The sequence below is a fragment of the Silurus meridionalis genome, chromosome 2 (genome assembly GCF_014805685.1).
Source record: "Silurus meridionalis isolate SWU-2019-XX chromosome 2, ASM1480568v1, whole genome shotgun sequence".
In the NCBI taxonomy this organism is placed as follows: Eukaryota; Metazoa; Chordata; class Actinopteri; order Siluriformes; family Siluridae; genus Silurus; species Silurus meridionalis.
Window position 1 is genome coordinate 27128632 of NC_060885.1, and position 15511 is coordinate 27144142.

General features: G+C 40.0%; 3 protein-coding genes across 8 annotated transcripts in view; 2 read left to right on the forward strand and 1 right to left on the reverse strand.

The window, feature by feature from the left end:
* prkcha (protein kinase C, eta, a) overlaps window positions 1-194 on the reverse strand; it is a 22986-nt gene extending 22792 nt beyond the window's left edge. The window contains exon 1 of the mRNA XM_046873030.1: window positions 1-194. This exon is cut by the window's left edge and continues 619 nt beyond it. The gene's annotated coding sequence lies outside the window, so the exon portion shown is untranslated.
* LOC124401072 overlaps window positions 1-8186 on the forward strand; it is an 11988-nt gene extending 3802 nt beyond the window's left edge. The window contains exons 1-3 of one of the 6 annotated variants that reach the window (XM_046873052.1): window positions 4413-4446; window positions 6361-6479; window positions 7253-8186. In XM_046873052.1, coding sequence (XP_046729008.1) covers window positions 6379-6479; window positions 7253-8051 — 900 coding nt within the window. In that variant the 5' untranslated portion in view covers window positions 4413-4446; window positions 6361-6378 and the 3' untranslated portion in view covers window positions 8052-8186. Of the gene's footprint in view, window positions 1-4412; window positions 4447-4787; window positions 5175-6360; window positions 6480-7252 lie in introns of those variants that run through there. The other 5 variants (XM_046873079.1, XM_046873058.1, XM_046873071.1 and 2 more) reach the window with 5 other exon arrangements.
* Window positions 8187-8314: 128 nt separating this feature from the next.
* LOC124399669 lies at window positions 8315-15366 on the forward strand. Its single transcript, XM_046870771.1, has 3 exons — window positions 8315-8798; window positions 8974-9760; window positions 13493-15366. Exons 1-2 carry the CDS (start codon window positions 8782-8784, stop codon window positions 9728-9730), a joined length of 774 nt encoding a protein of 257 aa, XP_046726727.1. The 5' UTR covers window positions 8315-8781; the 3' UTR covers window positions 9731-9760; window positions 13493-15366.
* Window positions 15367-15511: the final 145 nt, after the last annotated feature.

Consider the following 15511-nt stretch of genomic DNA (forward strand, 5'->3'; position numbering starts at 1 on the left):
GAAGTGTGAGAGCACACAGCGTATCCAGTTCTCAGCTCTCGCGCGCGTTAATGTGCGCATAAATGTGTAAAGACATGAAACAGTTTCTAAACTGAATCTCAAATAAAATGTCAATGAAATAAAGTCCTTCAATGTGAAACATTTTAATCTAGTTTATATTTATTATTTATCAATTATTTCCTGTCTATGTATTATTTTTATTTTCACCCGGCATACCTGCTGCATTTAATATATTCTACACACGTGTGTGTGTGTGTGTATGTGTGTGTGTGTGTTTAATGTAGACTAATTTATAATGATTTGTTGTGTAACATGAATTAATATGAATAATGTCAAATAAAACATGAATGCAGAAAGAGTTGGGGAAACTAAAACACTTAAAAACTAAATGCATTATAAACCATGTCACAAATATAAGTCAAAATAAATAGAAGTAAGATTTATTTTGGTTTGTATTTAAATGATCTAATCATCACCACTGGATTGTTTTGCCAGATGCATACACCCCCCTATTACACAATAATATCAGCTTCTGCTCTGAAGCTCTATTCAGACTGGATTAGTTTACATGGGATAGTAACAGGAAGTGAATTAAGAGCACTTTACTCTCATTGGCTAATGAGATTTGGATGGACAGGAGGTAAAAACTTCAGTAAATGTTGGAGAATGTTCTGAAACACTGGGTTTTAGGTAGTCCAATTTCCCTCACATGGCCATGTCCCCTCCAACAAGCTGTTGTTATAAATGTGGAAGCATTCAGTGTGTTTTACAATGAGGTGTGTGTGTGTGTGTGTGTGTGTGTGTGTGTGTTACACAGAGTGCAGATGTATAGACTGATGGTTCAGTAGACTGGTGGACTGGTAAAACCGTGAGCCAGACTTCAGTGAACTTCCTGAGATAATGGCAGGTTGCATTACCATCTAACCACATCATTTGCAATCGGACTGACCGACATGTAAAATGACAGATCCCAGGCCGTAGGTTTTGCGTGATTGGGTGCAGCAGGCATTCGTACACTTTGACAAAACAGAGCTGCATACACCAAACTGAACAAGTGAAAACAAAAGCTCTGTCTCAATTCACACGATACAATTCCGGACCTTCGAGTACAGGTACATTTGTAGTACCGCAACATTAATCACAAAACAAATAAAAAAACAGCTCATGGTTCTTCACAACAGAAAAGATGGAGAAGAGGAGAAGAGATACAAAGGGGATTGTAATTTCATGTGTAGTGTATTAGATATAATGATGATGATTTTAGCGCCCTCGTGTGGCAGGAAATTAAAAGCAAACCCAATTGAACAATTGTAATCAGCTGACACGTGGCGATGACCTTTACCGCACTGGCTCCAACCAATCACATGCTGCTTTACTGTTACTAAAGCAATCACGTTTTTTTATGGGCGAGATTTTAGTGGACTGAGAATTATTGTATTTCTGATACAACAAAGATATCATAATACAGTGGAACTCGCAGGGGTTACGTTCTAAGACTCTCCACGAGTCCCGAAAATCCGCAGCCCCTATGGTACCTTAGTGAATTTATCTAGAAATTATGTCACTTTAATACAATAATGTGTTTAAAAAATGGTTGATTTTTTAATGAAAACATAATTTAAAATGTTATTCCTGATGTTCTTGAACATTCGTTTCCGCTGCGGATTCCCGCGAATTATAAGATAATCCGCAACTTGCAGTTAGGTTCCAAATCAGAACCCACAAATTTTCAGAACCGCAAGTTCTGTGTTCCGTGGGTTGACTGTATAATAATAATATATCATAATAATCATGTAATTTAGAATGACATACTCCACACACATTTGATTATCTGGAAATGTATTGTAGACGATGACGTCTCAAATTGTTCATTCGTTGTGTTTTCCTTCTGTTCTATGATTATGTGCGACATCTTAGTCCTATGGCAATGTCCTTGTTTCTTTCATGAGGAAGTAAAGATCTTGAACTCAGTATTGCACCCTTAACATTATATTCTTATTCACACCTGAGGAAGATGATTGAGACATGCCCTTGGTCTCACCTTCCCTACTTTATGTCTTGGTCCACACAATGCTGACTGGGTTGCTTTTAATATCGTTGTCAAATGTTCCATGTCTCAATTTCCTAAAAATAACACTTTCACCTCTTTCTCTCTCTGTGTGTTTATACGTGTATTGGGCAGACAGAGTTGTGGGAGGAAGAAGGCGAGTTGTTGTGATGCAGCTCCACCATCAAACCACCCAAATAAATTACTCCACCATCAAACCCCCAATATATTACTCCACCATCAAACAACCCCAATACATTACACCACCATAAAACCCCCAAAACATTACACCACCATCAAACCCCCCAATACATTACTCCACCATCAAACAACCCCAATACACTACACCACCATCAACCCCCCCAATACATTACACCACCATCAAACCCACTAATACATTACACCACAATCAAACCTCTAATTCATTACACCACCACCATCAAACCACCCCAAAACATTACACCACTGTCAACCCCCAAAATACATTACACCACCATCAAACCACCCCAATAAATTACTCCACCATCAAATCCCCAATACATTACACCACCACCAAACTCCCAATACATTACACCACCATCAAACCACCATCCATAAATTACACCACCATCAAACCCCAATACATTACACCACCATCAAACCACCATCCATAAATTACACCACCATCAAACCCCAATACTTTACACCACCATCAAACCCACTAATACATTACACCACAATCAAACCTCTAATTCATTACACCACCATCAAACCACCCCAAAACATTACACCACCATCAACCCCCAAAACATTACACCACCATCAAACCACCCCAATAAATTACTCCACTATCAAATCCCCAATACATTACACCACCACCAAACTCCCAACACATTACACCACCATCAAACCACCATCCATAAATTACACCACCATCAAACTCCCAATACATTACACCACCATCAAACCACCATCCATAAATTACACCACCATCAAACCCCAATGCATTACACCACCATCAAACCACCTCAATAAATATTCCACCATCAAATCCCCAAAACCTTACACCTTCATCAACCCTCAAAACCTTACTCCACCATCAAACCACCCTCAATAAATCACTCCACCATCCAACCCCTAATACATTACACCACCATCAAACCCCAATACATTACACCACCATCAACCTCTAATTCATTACACCACCATTAAACCCCAATACATTACACCATTATCAAACCCCAATACATTACACCGCCATCAAACCCCAATACATTACACCACCATCAAACCCCAATACAATACACCACCATCAAACCCCTAATGCATTACACCACCATTAAACCCCTAATACATTACACCACCCTTAACCCCAAAACACTACTCCACCATCAAACCACCCTAGTAAATTACACCACCATCAAACAACCCCAATACATTACACCACCACCATCAACCCCCAAAAACATTACACCTTCATCAACCCCCAAAACCTTACTCCACCATCAAACCACCTCAATAAATTACTCCACCATCAAACCACCTCAATAGATTACACCACCATCAAACCCCAATACATTACACTGCCATCAAAACCCTAATACATTACACCACCATCAAACCCCAATACATTACACCAACATCAAACCCCTAATGTATTACACCACCATTAACCCCCATACATTACACCACCATTAACCCCCAATACATTACACCACCATTAAACCCCAATACATTACACCACCATTAACCCCCAAAACATTACACCACCATCAAACCACCCCAATAAATGACACCACCATCAAACCACCCCAATAAATTACTCCACCATTAAACCACCCCAAAAATTAATCCACCATCAAATCCTCGAAACATTACACCACCATCAACCCTCCAAAACCTTACACCACCATCAAACCACCTCAATAAATTACTCCATCATCAAACCCTAAAAATGACACCACCATCAACCCCCCCAAAACCTTACTGCACCATCAAACCACCCTCAATAGATTACACCACCATCAAACGCCCAATACATTACATCGCCATCAGACCCCCCAATACATTACACCACCATCAAACCCCCAATACATTACACCACCATCAAACCCCCAATACATTACACCACCATCAACCCTCCAAAACATTACACCACCGTCAAACCTCCCTCAATAAATTACTCCACCGTCAAAAAATTTTTTTTCCAGATAAGTAGGTGTGTGTGTGTGTGTGTGTGTGTGTGTGTGTGTGTGTGTGTGTGTGTGTGTAGAAAGCTGATGGTAAAATGACGATTATAAACATACACTTCCTGATGGCCTCAGGTATTCTGAGAATTAAAATCACGTGAGCACTTGTGTATAAATGTGTGTGTAAAGTGCATGCTGAGGAAAGAAAGTGAGAGACGCCACACAACGCAGGTGAGACAGTAACTATTATTTATAGATTCATTGCCAATAACAGCAGCTCTGAGAGTAGTGCAGGTTTATATTAAATTAAATATAAACAGCCAAACATTAGCTAGTTTAAAACTACTGTCCTAATTTTTCTTTCTCAAATCTATTTAATGGCTTTTCTTCCACTGTTCCTCCTGCTTTCCAGTTCTATTTATCAAACTCTCCATTTTCAAATGATGACTGGTGTAATGATCATAACACATTTGAAAATGCTCGTTTTACATGACAGCCTACAATCAGTAATTCACGAAATTTGATTTAGTAATAGAAATAAAATCTGAGCTTGTTCATTAACACAGTGTCAGGGATTCCCCTGCCACGCCCCCCTCGGCCGCTGTCAGAGATGCACCCTGCCACGCCTTCCTCGGCCGCTGTCAGAGATGCACCCTGCCACGCCCCCCTCAGTAGCTCTCACGGTGCCTCATTATCCCGTGCCTGCCCGATCACCGACAGCGGTGACTCGTTAGGATTCAGACTATATAGACTCACGTTCTCGAGTCACAGGCTGTTGGTTCTTGTATTGTCATGCTGGTGATACCCGTGGCTGCTCGACCGCCAGCATTCCCCGCTGGTTCCGTTTTCCCATGGATTACTCTTAGCCGCTGCCGTTTACTTTCGTTTCGACTCCAGGTTTTGGTTTGGATTGCTCGTCTCGAGCGGACATTCTTGTTTGTTTTCTCGCCTCGGCAGCAGTGAGTGTTTTGCTTATTGAACTGTTTTGTTTGAAATAAATCGACTATGATTGACTTGCTTCCGCTTCCATTACATTACACCACCATGAAACCACCATCAATAAATTACTCCACCATTAAACACCCCAATACATTACACCGCCATCAAACCCCACAATAATTACACCACCATCAAACCCTTTCATACATTACACCACCATCAAACCCCAGTACATTACACCATCATAAGACCCCAATACATTACACCACCATCAAACCACACTCAATAAATTACTCCGATATTAAACCCCCAATACATTACACCACCATCAAACCCCAATATATTAACCCACCATCAAACTACCTCAATAAATTACTCCACCATCAAACCCCCCAATACATTACACCGGCATTAAACCCCACAATAATTACACCACCATCAAACCCTTTAATACATTACACCACCATCAAACCCCCCCCATACATTACACCATCATAAAATCCCCAATACATTACACCACCATTAAACCACCCTTAATAAAATACTCCACCATTAAACCTCCCCCACCAATACATCACTTTTAAAACATTAAACTAATATTTTTTCCAGATAAGTAGGTCTGTGTGTTTTCGTGTGTGTGTGTGTGTGTGTGTGTGTGTGTGTGGAAAGCTAATGGTAAAATGACGATTATAAACATACACTCCCTGATGGCCTCAGGTATTCTGAGAATTAAAATCACGTGAGCACTTGTGTATAAATGTGTGTGTAAAGTGCATGCTGAGGAAAGAAAGTGAGAGACGCCACACAACGCAGGTGAGACAGTAACTATTATTTATAGATTCATTGCCAATAACAGCAGCTCTGAGAGTAGTGCAGGTTTATATTAAATTATATAATTTGAATAATTTGAAACTACTGTCCTAATTTTTTTTCTTTCTCAAATCTTTATTTAATGGCTTTTCTTCCATTGTTCCTCCGGCTTTCTAGTTCTATTTATCAAACTCTCTATTTTCAAGTGTTAAATGATATAATGATCATAACACTTTTGAAAATGCTCATTTTTACATGACAGGCTTCATTTAGTAATTCACAAAATTTGATTTAGTAATAGAAATAAAATCTGAGCTTGTTTATTAACACAGACTTTTTGATCCTGACTGTACCAGATGATTCCCTCGGTGTGTTTTTCTCCTGTTCTCTGATTAGGAGTGACAGCTCTGTATTATGACCATGTCCGTGTCTCCTTCATTAGGAGGTAAAGATCTTGGACTCAAAAGTACTTCTTTGGTCGGCAAAACTTCATCCTTCTCCATCATGAGCGAGATGTAAGATACGGTTTCTTTCTGGTCCCTGTTAAATCCGATCATTTTCATCTCAGTAACTAACCTTTATTCACACAATAAAGCTATATGACAAATAGTTTTTCATGTTATGAGAAACATTTGAGGAAAAGTCTAGCTTCGTTTTGAAATATGAAGCACGCTCTACTGCTCTCTTAAAGGAATCTCTGAAGAACAGTTTGAAGAACAGTGGTTATTGTAGTTTCTTGTTTGAGGAACCTACTTCCTCTCAATATTTATTCTTGTTGTTTCTGATAAATGAAAGGTGTTATGTTTAAGGGGACAGAAAAAGAAGCGCCTTCATGCTGAAAGTGTTTACATTAAATATTATTAGCCCTCATCACACCGCCAAAACATAAACAGCACAGCCAACCGAAACAGCAGATTCTCACAACTGCACCCAGTTACACATAAATACAGTTTTTCTCAGTTGCTTTGGAGCAATTCTCTAATCATCCTTAATATTTGCAAAACCAGTAAGTGCATTTCTCAAAACAATCAGTACAAACAACACAACACATTGGATTTCTTGAAAAAGCCTGTGCTTTTCTCTAAACCGTTAGTTCATCTCTCAAAATTAAGTGTTTGTGTCAATGAACATCTCGTTCCCATTAGAATGACAAGTCCTTTTGTCATTGTTCACAAACAAGATCATCAAAATTATTTTTGCTGTTAACCACAGAATCATTAAGAAAAAACAGACAAGCAAAAGGTGTAGAAAAGAAAGACTGGGTAATTATTTGTTTTCTGTTTTTCAGAAAAAACTTCACAGTGTCCTGTCTGGATTTGGAGACTTTCCTCTTGGCGAGGGTGAAACTGCGCCAGGAGGGATTTTTGGATTCCAACATGAAAGCCAGTTTGGATTTTGCGATTCAGACTCTGGAGAAGTTTCCCATCTCTAAACGCCGTGACGTCTCTCTCACACTTGAAGGTGATCGTCAGCTGGTTCGCTTTACTGCTGGGAACCCCGTCCTTCTGTATATGGTGCGTTCTGGTCAGAAAGGTCCAGAGCTCCATCAGAAGATTCCGGTCGGGCCTCGTCTCATTCCCTCGTGCCTGAGCGAGTCTCACTTTGCCGGACACTGCTGCAGAGACGAGCTGGAGAGCTGCATGAATCAAGCTAGGCGAGTTTTAAGCGCCGAAATCGAGTCTAACCCATCGTGTCAGAGTGAGCTGGAGCTGAGGATTGTATGCGGTGAGCTTCGGATGACTTACGCCACCCAGCATCCCCAGCGTAGCCTTTTTGTCCAACCTCACCGCCGAGTTTTCTTCGGCAAATTACTGAAACTGGAAAAGCTCCTGGAGACTAAAACGCATTTGGAGAGAAGCGGTGAGATGAAGGAAGGTCTGCTGGCATGTTTTCAGCACCTGCTGATCAACTACAGCCAGTTTCAAGAGGAAAACATCCGTGTCGTCATTCAGAGCGATGGAGAGCTGATGGAGCTGGTCTGCGGCCGCAACGACTACCACAGCACACAGCACTACATCTTCACCGATGGACAGAATCGAGCTTACAGCCACAGGGTTCAGGACATGGAGCTGTGGGAGTATGAATAAAGGGAATATCACCTAGAGCTAGCTAGCTAGCTAGTTATCAAGATTTTTGCCCCCTTCCTGATTTCTTATTGTTTTGCATGTTTGTCACACTTTAATGTTTCAGATCATCAAACTGATTTAAATATAAGTAAAAGATAACACAAGTGAACACAGCATGCAGTTTTTAAATGAAGGTTTTTATTATTCAGAGGAAAACAAAATCCAAAACTACATCGCCCTGTGTGAAAAAGTGTTTGCCCCTAAACCTAATAACTGGTTGGGTCACCCTTAGCAGCAACAACTGCAATCAAGCGTTTACGAAAACTTGCAATTAGTCTGTTACAGCGCTGTGAGAGAATTTTGGTTCACTCATCTATGCAGAATTGTTGTGATTCAGCCACAAAGGAGAGGAAAATATAGGAGATGAAAGGAGAGGAAAATATAGGAGATGAAAGGAGAAGAGAATAGAGGGGAGGAGAGGAAAGGAGAGAAGAGGGATAGAGAATAGAAGAGGAGAGAGCATTGGTATTTTTCATGTTTCTGTGTCTTTAAAAAAGCTCGAGTGGTTCTGCTTCTGGAGAAATGAAACTGAAACTTTTCAAACAAGAAAGAGGAAGAGAGACCACCCCTGATCTATACTGCTGAGTGTTTATAGACTTTCAGATTTCTGACCTACGCGTGCACTCGGTGTTCGTGTACATTGGGTACAGTTTTGTGTCAGCTGAAGGAAGTGTGTCTTCTCTCTCACACGATGTCTGGAGACTCAGAGTAAGGTGTTTTTTTTCCAGAATAAGGTGTCGTTCATGCTATGTTTTTATTGTGTAATGGCTTCAAATGTTTCAGCCTTCAGTAGTCATACAGTTTAAAAGTCACTGTAAAAACATTGTTTTCTCTCTTTATTTTCTCAAAACAACTAAAGAGCCAATCACTCTGATTTTTCTAGCACGTTTCTTATCCATCCTGACACAGAAGGAATCCTGTCAGTGAAACACCAGCTGGAGAAGGTGGCGTGCAAGGATGAAGTCCTCCTCTCCAACCTGGATTTTTCAGAGCGTGTCTTAAGACACAACCCTCTCAACAAAATCATGACCCTTCAGGTTAAAGGTCAATGGCAGTGCCTGACAATCGGCAAGGTCGACAGCGTGATTTATACCGTGTCATCTGAGGACGATCAAACTCGCATCGACTGCTGCGTCTACTGCGATGACGACGACATGATTAAGGACAGCGATATAAAGGAACTCCATTTCAGTGTGCATTCCTGCCAGGACCAGACCAAATCCTGTTTTACAGCAGCCAAAGACGCCATTAGGGTCAAACATCAGGCCTTAAAAATCAAATGCAACAGGTTTTCCATGACCTACACCATTAAGGCCATACCTGACAGGATCGTAACCATCGAAACAAAGTGTAATTTTAAACTACATTATGTGACGGCTGAAGCTCTGCTCAAAGCCAAGTGCTGGATGGAGAACGAGAAACCGAATTGTCACGAGTTGATCAATTGCCTCGATTATCTGGTTGAGATTTACCTCACTGCAGCTGCACCTCTTTCATATAACTGCAGGTTCATTTTGCAGGGAAATAAAGAAATGGCTGAAATTACTACACCTACACCTGGATATAATCAATCTATGAAACAGTACATTGTGAAGTGTGGGAAGGATTCCAAAGTCTCCATTTATCCGCCTTTTGCCTGAAGTCTAGATGACTTTAGACACTTTTAAAATGTAAGTTTTTACATTCCAAACACTTAGCTTTAAATGTACACTGTACACGTTGTGACTAAACGTTTGCGGATACTCAACCATAAGATTGATACATACTTTTTGAATATCCCATCCCACTAGATTTTTAAATGTATTTGTAGAGATTTTTGGAGATTCATTCAACCACAAAGGTGTTAGTAAAGTCAGGTAGTGATGTAGGTGAGGTGAGGAGGCCTGGGTTGCAGTCAGCCTTCATATTCATCCCAAAGGTGTTCAATAGGGGTTTGAGCTTTGTAGCAGGCCACTCAAGATCTTCCACTCTAACCCATATCTTCGTGGAGCTGGAACAGGTTTGGGTCTCATAGTTTCTAGAACAATGTAATGCCACAGCATCCAAAGAAATACTAGAGAATTGGCTGCCTCTAATTTGGCGGTTAGAGTTTGGAGAAGAATCACATATGCTTGGAAATTGTACAGGTGATGTCCCAATACGTTTGGCCATATAGTTCATTTCTTCTTTTTTCCCCCAAAATCATCTATTACTGTTAGAAAACAAATGCTTTTATCACTTATTATATGCTTTAAAAGCCTTGCATAAAATCAGAATTTCTTTTCCAAAAGTTGTATAAATGTTTGCATTACCTTAGTGATTGGTGTAAATATCTAAATGCTGAAATAATGGTGAAAATAACTAATAAAATATATTCTAAATGCAGAAGATTTAGGACTTTAGAAAAAAGGTTTAATCAGTGTAAATAAAATGTATTTAATACTAGAAAAATAAAGATTAGAATTAAATAAAAAACGCAATCATCTTCTTCTTCTTTCCGCTGCTCCCATTAGGGTCGCCACAGCAGATCATCCGTCTCCATACCACCCTGTCCTCTACATCTGCCTCTTTTAAACCAACTACCTGCATGTCTTCTTTCACCACATCCATAAACCTCCTCCTTTGTCCTCCTCTTTTCCTTCTTCCTGGTGGCTCCATCCTCAAAATTCTCCTACCGATATACCCCATGTCCCGCCTCTGCACATGTCCAAATCATCTCAATCGCGCCTCCTTCACCTTGTCCCCAAAATATCCTACATGCACTGCCACCTCTAATAAACTTCTAATAAAATTTCTAATCCTGTCCATCCTCGTCACTCCCAACAAAAACCTTAACATCTTCAGCTCTGCTACCTCCAGCTCCACCTCCTGTCTTTTACTCAATGCCACTGTCTCTAAACCATACAACATCGCAGGTCTCACCACAGTCCTATAAACTTTCCCTTTCACTCTTGCAGATACTCTTCTATCACAAATCATTCCTGCCACTCTTCTTCACCCACTCCACCCTGCCTGCACTCTTTTCTTCACTTCTCTAACACACTCTCCATTACTTTGCACTGTTGATCCCAGGTACCTGAACTCCTCCACCTTCTCCACCTCTTCTCCCTGCAACCACACCACTCCACTGCCCTCCCTCTCATTTACACACATGTACTCTGTCTTACTCCTACTGACTTTTATTCCCCTTCTCTCTACAAACACACAATGCAACTCCTTTTGACCTTCTCTATACTTCTCTATCAACATTCTCAAAGCACATAATGCGTCTGTGGTGCTCTTCCTCGGAAAGAAACCATGGTCTCACAAATGGTCACCTCTTCTCTCAGCCTGGCTTCCACTACTCTTTCCCATAACTTCATGGTGTGACTGATCAACTTTATTCCCCTGTAGTTACTGCAGGTCTGCACATCTCCTTATTCTTAAATATCGGTACCAGCACACTCCTTCTCCATTCCTCCGGCATCATCTCACCTTCCAAAATCTTGTTAAACAATCTGGTTAAAAACTCCACTGCCATCTCTCCTAAACATCTCCATGCTTCTACCGGTATGTCATCTGGTCCAACTGACTTTCCACTCTTCATCCTCTTAACCGCTGCTCTCACTTCCTCCTTACTAATCCTATCCACATTCTGCTTCACTATCTCCACATCATCCACCCTCTTCTCTCTCTCTCTCTCTCTCTCTCATTTATCTCGTTTATCAGCTGCTCAAAATACTTCCTCCATCTTTTCAACACATTTCCATCTCCATCCTTTATTGCTCTAACTTGCATTCCCAGCTCGGTCCCTCTGCCTGGCCAAGTGGTACAAATCCTTTTCTCCTTCCTTTGTGTCCAACCTCTCATACAGCTCCTCATATGCCTTTTCCTTGGCTTTCGCCACATCCCTCTTCACCTGCTGCCGCATCTCCTTGTACTCCTGCCTACATTTCTCATCTCTCTGCCGATCCCAATTCTGTTTTGCCAACCTCTTTCTCCTTATGCTTTCCTACACTTCCTCATTCCACCACCACGTCTCTTTGTCTTCCTTTCTCTTTCCAGATGTCACACCAAGTACTTTTCTAGCTGACTCCCTTATCACTTCTGCAGTAGTTGCCCAATCATCCAGCACCTCTTCACCACCACCGAGCCCCTGTCTGACCTCTTCCCTGAATCTCACACTACAGTCTTTCTCCTTCAGTTTTCACTATCTTATTCTTCTTTTAGTCCTCATACTCCTCCTCTTCTTCTTCTTCACCTCCAAAACCAAACTACAGACCACCATCCGACGCTGTCTAGCTACACTGTCCCCTACCAACACCTTACAGTCTCCAATCTCCTTCAGGTTGCATCTCTTACATAGAACAAAGTCCATCTGTGTGCACCTTCCTCCACTCTTATATGTCACCCTATGATCCTCCTTCTTCTTAAAATAAGTATTCACCATTGCCATTTTCATCCTTTTAGCAAAATCTACCACCATCTGCCCTTCCACATTCCTCTCCTTAAGGCCATACCTACCCATCACCTCCTCATTACCTCTGTTCCCTTCACCTACATGCCCATTAAAGTCTGCTCCAGTCACCATTCATTCATTCCTAGGTACACCTTCTACCACTTCATCTAACTTATGCCATAATTTTTCCTTCTTCTCCATGTCACCCACTTGTGGAGCATAGGCACTGATGACATTCATCATCACCTCTTGAACTTACAGCTTCACGTTCATCACCATATCAGAAACTCTCTTCACCTCCACTACACTCTTACTGTACTCTTCCTTCAGAGTCACCGCTACACCATTTCTCTTTCCATCCACACCATGATAGAACAGTTTAAACCCCCTCAAATGTTCCTGGCCTTACTCTCTTTCCACTTGGTCTCCTGAACACACAACATATCTACATTTCCCCTCTCCATCATATCAGCTACCTCTCTCCCTTTACTATTCATAGTACCAACATTTAAAGTGCCAACCCGAACCTCCACTCTTCTACACGTCTCCTTTCTCTGCTGTCTCTGTAGACATCTTCCTCCTCTCCTTCTCCTCTTTTGGCCAACAGTAGCCAGTAAACAGTGCGTTGGTTTTATTCTACAATCAGGACGAAATATAAGACCCCACCACTCAAACCAACACATTCTGCATGTTATGACATCACAGATTCAGGATGTGTGTTTTAAGGCTAACCTTAGATAACTTTCTTTCTTCTCTCCTCATCCACCAATGTCCATCTGAACTCCAAGCTTCTCGAGTCCTTTTTGCCCTGTTAAAGTTCAGAGCTCATTTTTTAATATGACCTGTAAAGAGAATAGAAGCTTCTCCTACTTCCTTGTAAAGTTTTATTGAGGTTTAGCAGTAATACATTGGGTTTTTATTTATTTATATATTTTTTTTACAAAAAAGGATGAAGCCATTTCACACTTCTACATTCATATTCTAGGAATGCAGAGCTGTGCTCACGGAGCGCCCTCTCGTGGTCACGAGGGGTGTCTTGCAGATCCGCCTGGTTAATCCTTCACCTGCCCTGACTCTCTACCTGATCTTCAGAAAGAGAAACTCTATCTCTCTTACACGCACACACATATCAGTCTAATAGTATCAAAAGTTTAATATCAATCAATCAATCAATCAATCTATCAATCTATCAATCTATCTATCTATCTATCTATCTATCTATCTATCTGTGTGTGTGTGTGTGTGAACAGTGCACACACAAACCATATAATAAAACCCCTTAAGGTGCTGTAAGTTTCACCATTAGTGACAAAAGGCCAGTTTCCATGGCAACCAGGAGCCACTAAAGATGAATGTTAATGGATGAAAGTGAGAGAGGTGTGTGTGTGTGTGAAGGACATTAATGTGTATTAGTGTTGACAGTGTCATAACGCTCGAGTGCTCTGCACTCAAACAAAGAGCAGTAGATCAGGAAACAATGCAGAAACAAAAACACAACAAATTTCATTAGAAAATGAAAAAAAAAATGAAGAAATTTAAATTCATGATACCCGATTCATTTTTCCCCATGGAGAATTTGCATAAACATGTTCCAGGTGAATAAAACCTGTTAATTTTTTTTTACCTGACAGAGAAAAACGTCGGATAAAAATATTTTTAACCTGTAAGCAGTCAAACGCATGGATTTATTTTTATTGTATTTTACATTACACTGAAAAAAAACACAACAAAACTGACATAAGTTGTGAAAAAAATGCAGAAAAAAAGAAAATGTTTTTTTTAAACTATACAAAAAGAAAATTTAGAAATGTGTTTCTAATAAAATTAATACAAATACAACACGTGTGTACTCATAGACCAGGACTCTGAGGGAGGAAAAATTATTTAGCTTTTTTTTAAATAATCTTTTATCACATTTATTATTTCTAAGCCTGGACAAAGTATTTAAATTTTTTTTATATTATTTCGTGCTATTTCTGACAGCTGTACTGAGCACCGCAGGCTTTTATATCATCCTGAAATATTTTTTTTGAAAGAACAAATCTTATTGTTCAAGTGAGGAATAAAATCTAAAATGAAATTATTCCAGTTAATTTTCCTCCTCACTGGCTGAGAGTTTAGGCATTTTCTCTTATTTTTAATTTAATTTTCAATGAGTCATCAATATAATTTCAGGTTTTAGTCTAAACGGAAATAAATTAATCTGTGAAACTCGGAATTCTTTAGCTAAAACCAGTGGATAACCAGCTAGTTCTTTCCTATAGGAGTAGATGAGGTGCTTTGTGTTCACCAAGAAAGTACCAAGCGAGTGAATAGCTAGCTTACTGTATATAATGCAACCTGACAATGCTAATTTAACTAGCTAGCACCAGTTTGCTAAATGCATGTGTCTAGCTACAATTGCTAACTGTTTGTGTTTGTTTTTAAGCTAGCTAATAATCAAACTAGCACGACGATTTTTCAGGAATGTACTCTTTTCTTGCTCGCTAACAACTTATCTCTTGCATTGTATTTAGCTAGATGTCTAGCTTCAGCTGCTCGATTTTAATAGCAGAATGGCTAATTTATAGTAGCTAACTACCAAGCTAGTTAGGTGTTTATCTTTTTTTCTTTCTTTAATGCAACCTGTCAGTGTAGTGCTAGATTGCTCTATCTTATATTCCTGACTTGTTTAAACACATCCTTAATGACTAATAATTCATTGAATTCTGGAAAACCGCTCTGACTGCTGTGGTATACAAACTGTTTATTCAGATTTCAGGGAAAAACTAGCGTTATGCTTAGCATGTCTGTAGACTGAGATGCTACTTTGCAAAGCATATTTAACTAGCCTGCAGTATCTGTAACATAGACTTGGTGTATACATACATACTCTTGAGCAAGCAGGTTTCAAAAAGTAGCTAGCTATTCAATGTTAGCTGTTGACTGAATCACAGAAACACATCAAATCGAAATTTGACGAAAAGGAATTATTTGTAATCGCTGATCTTTAGTAAGGAGTGAA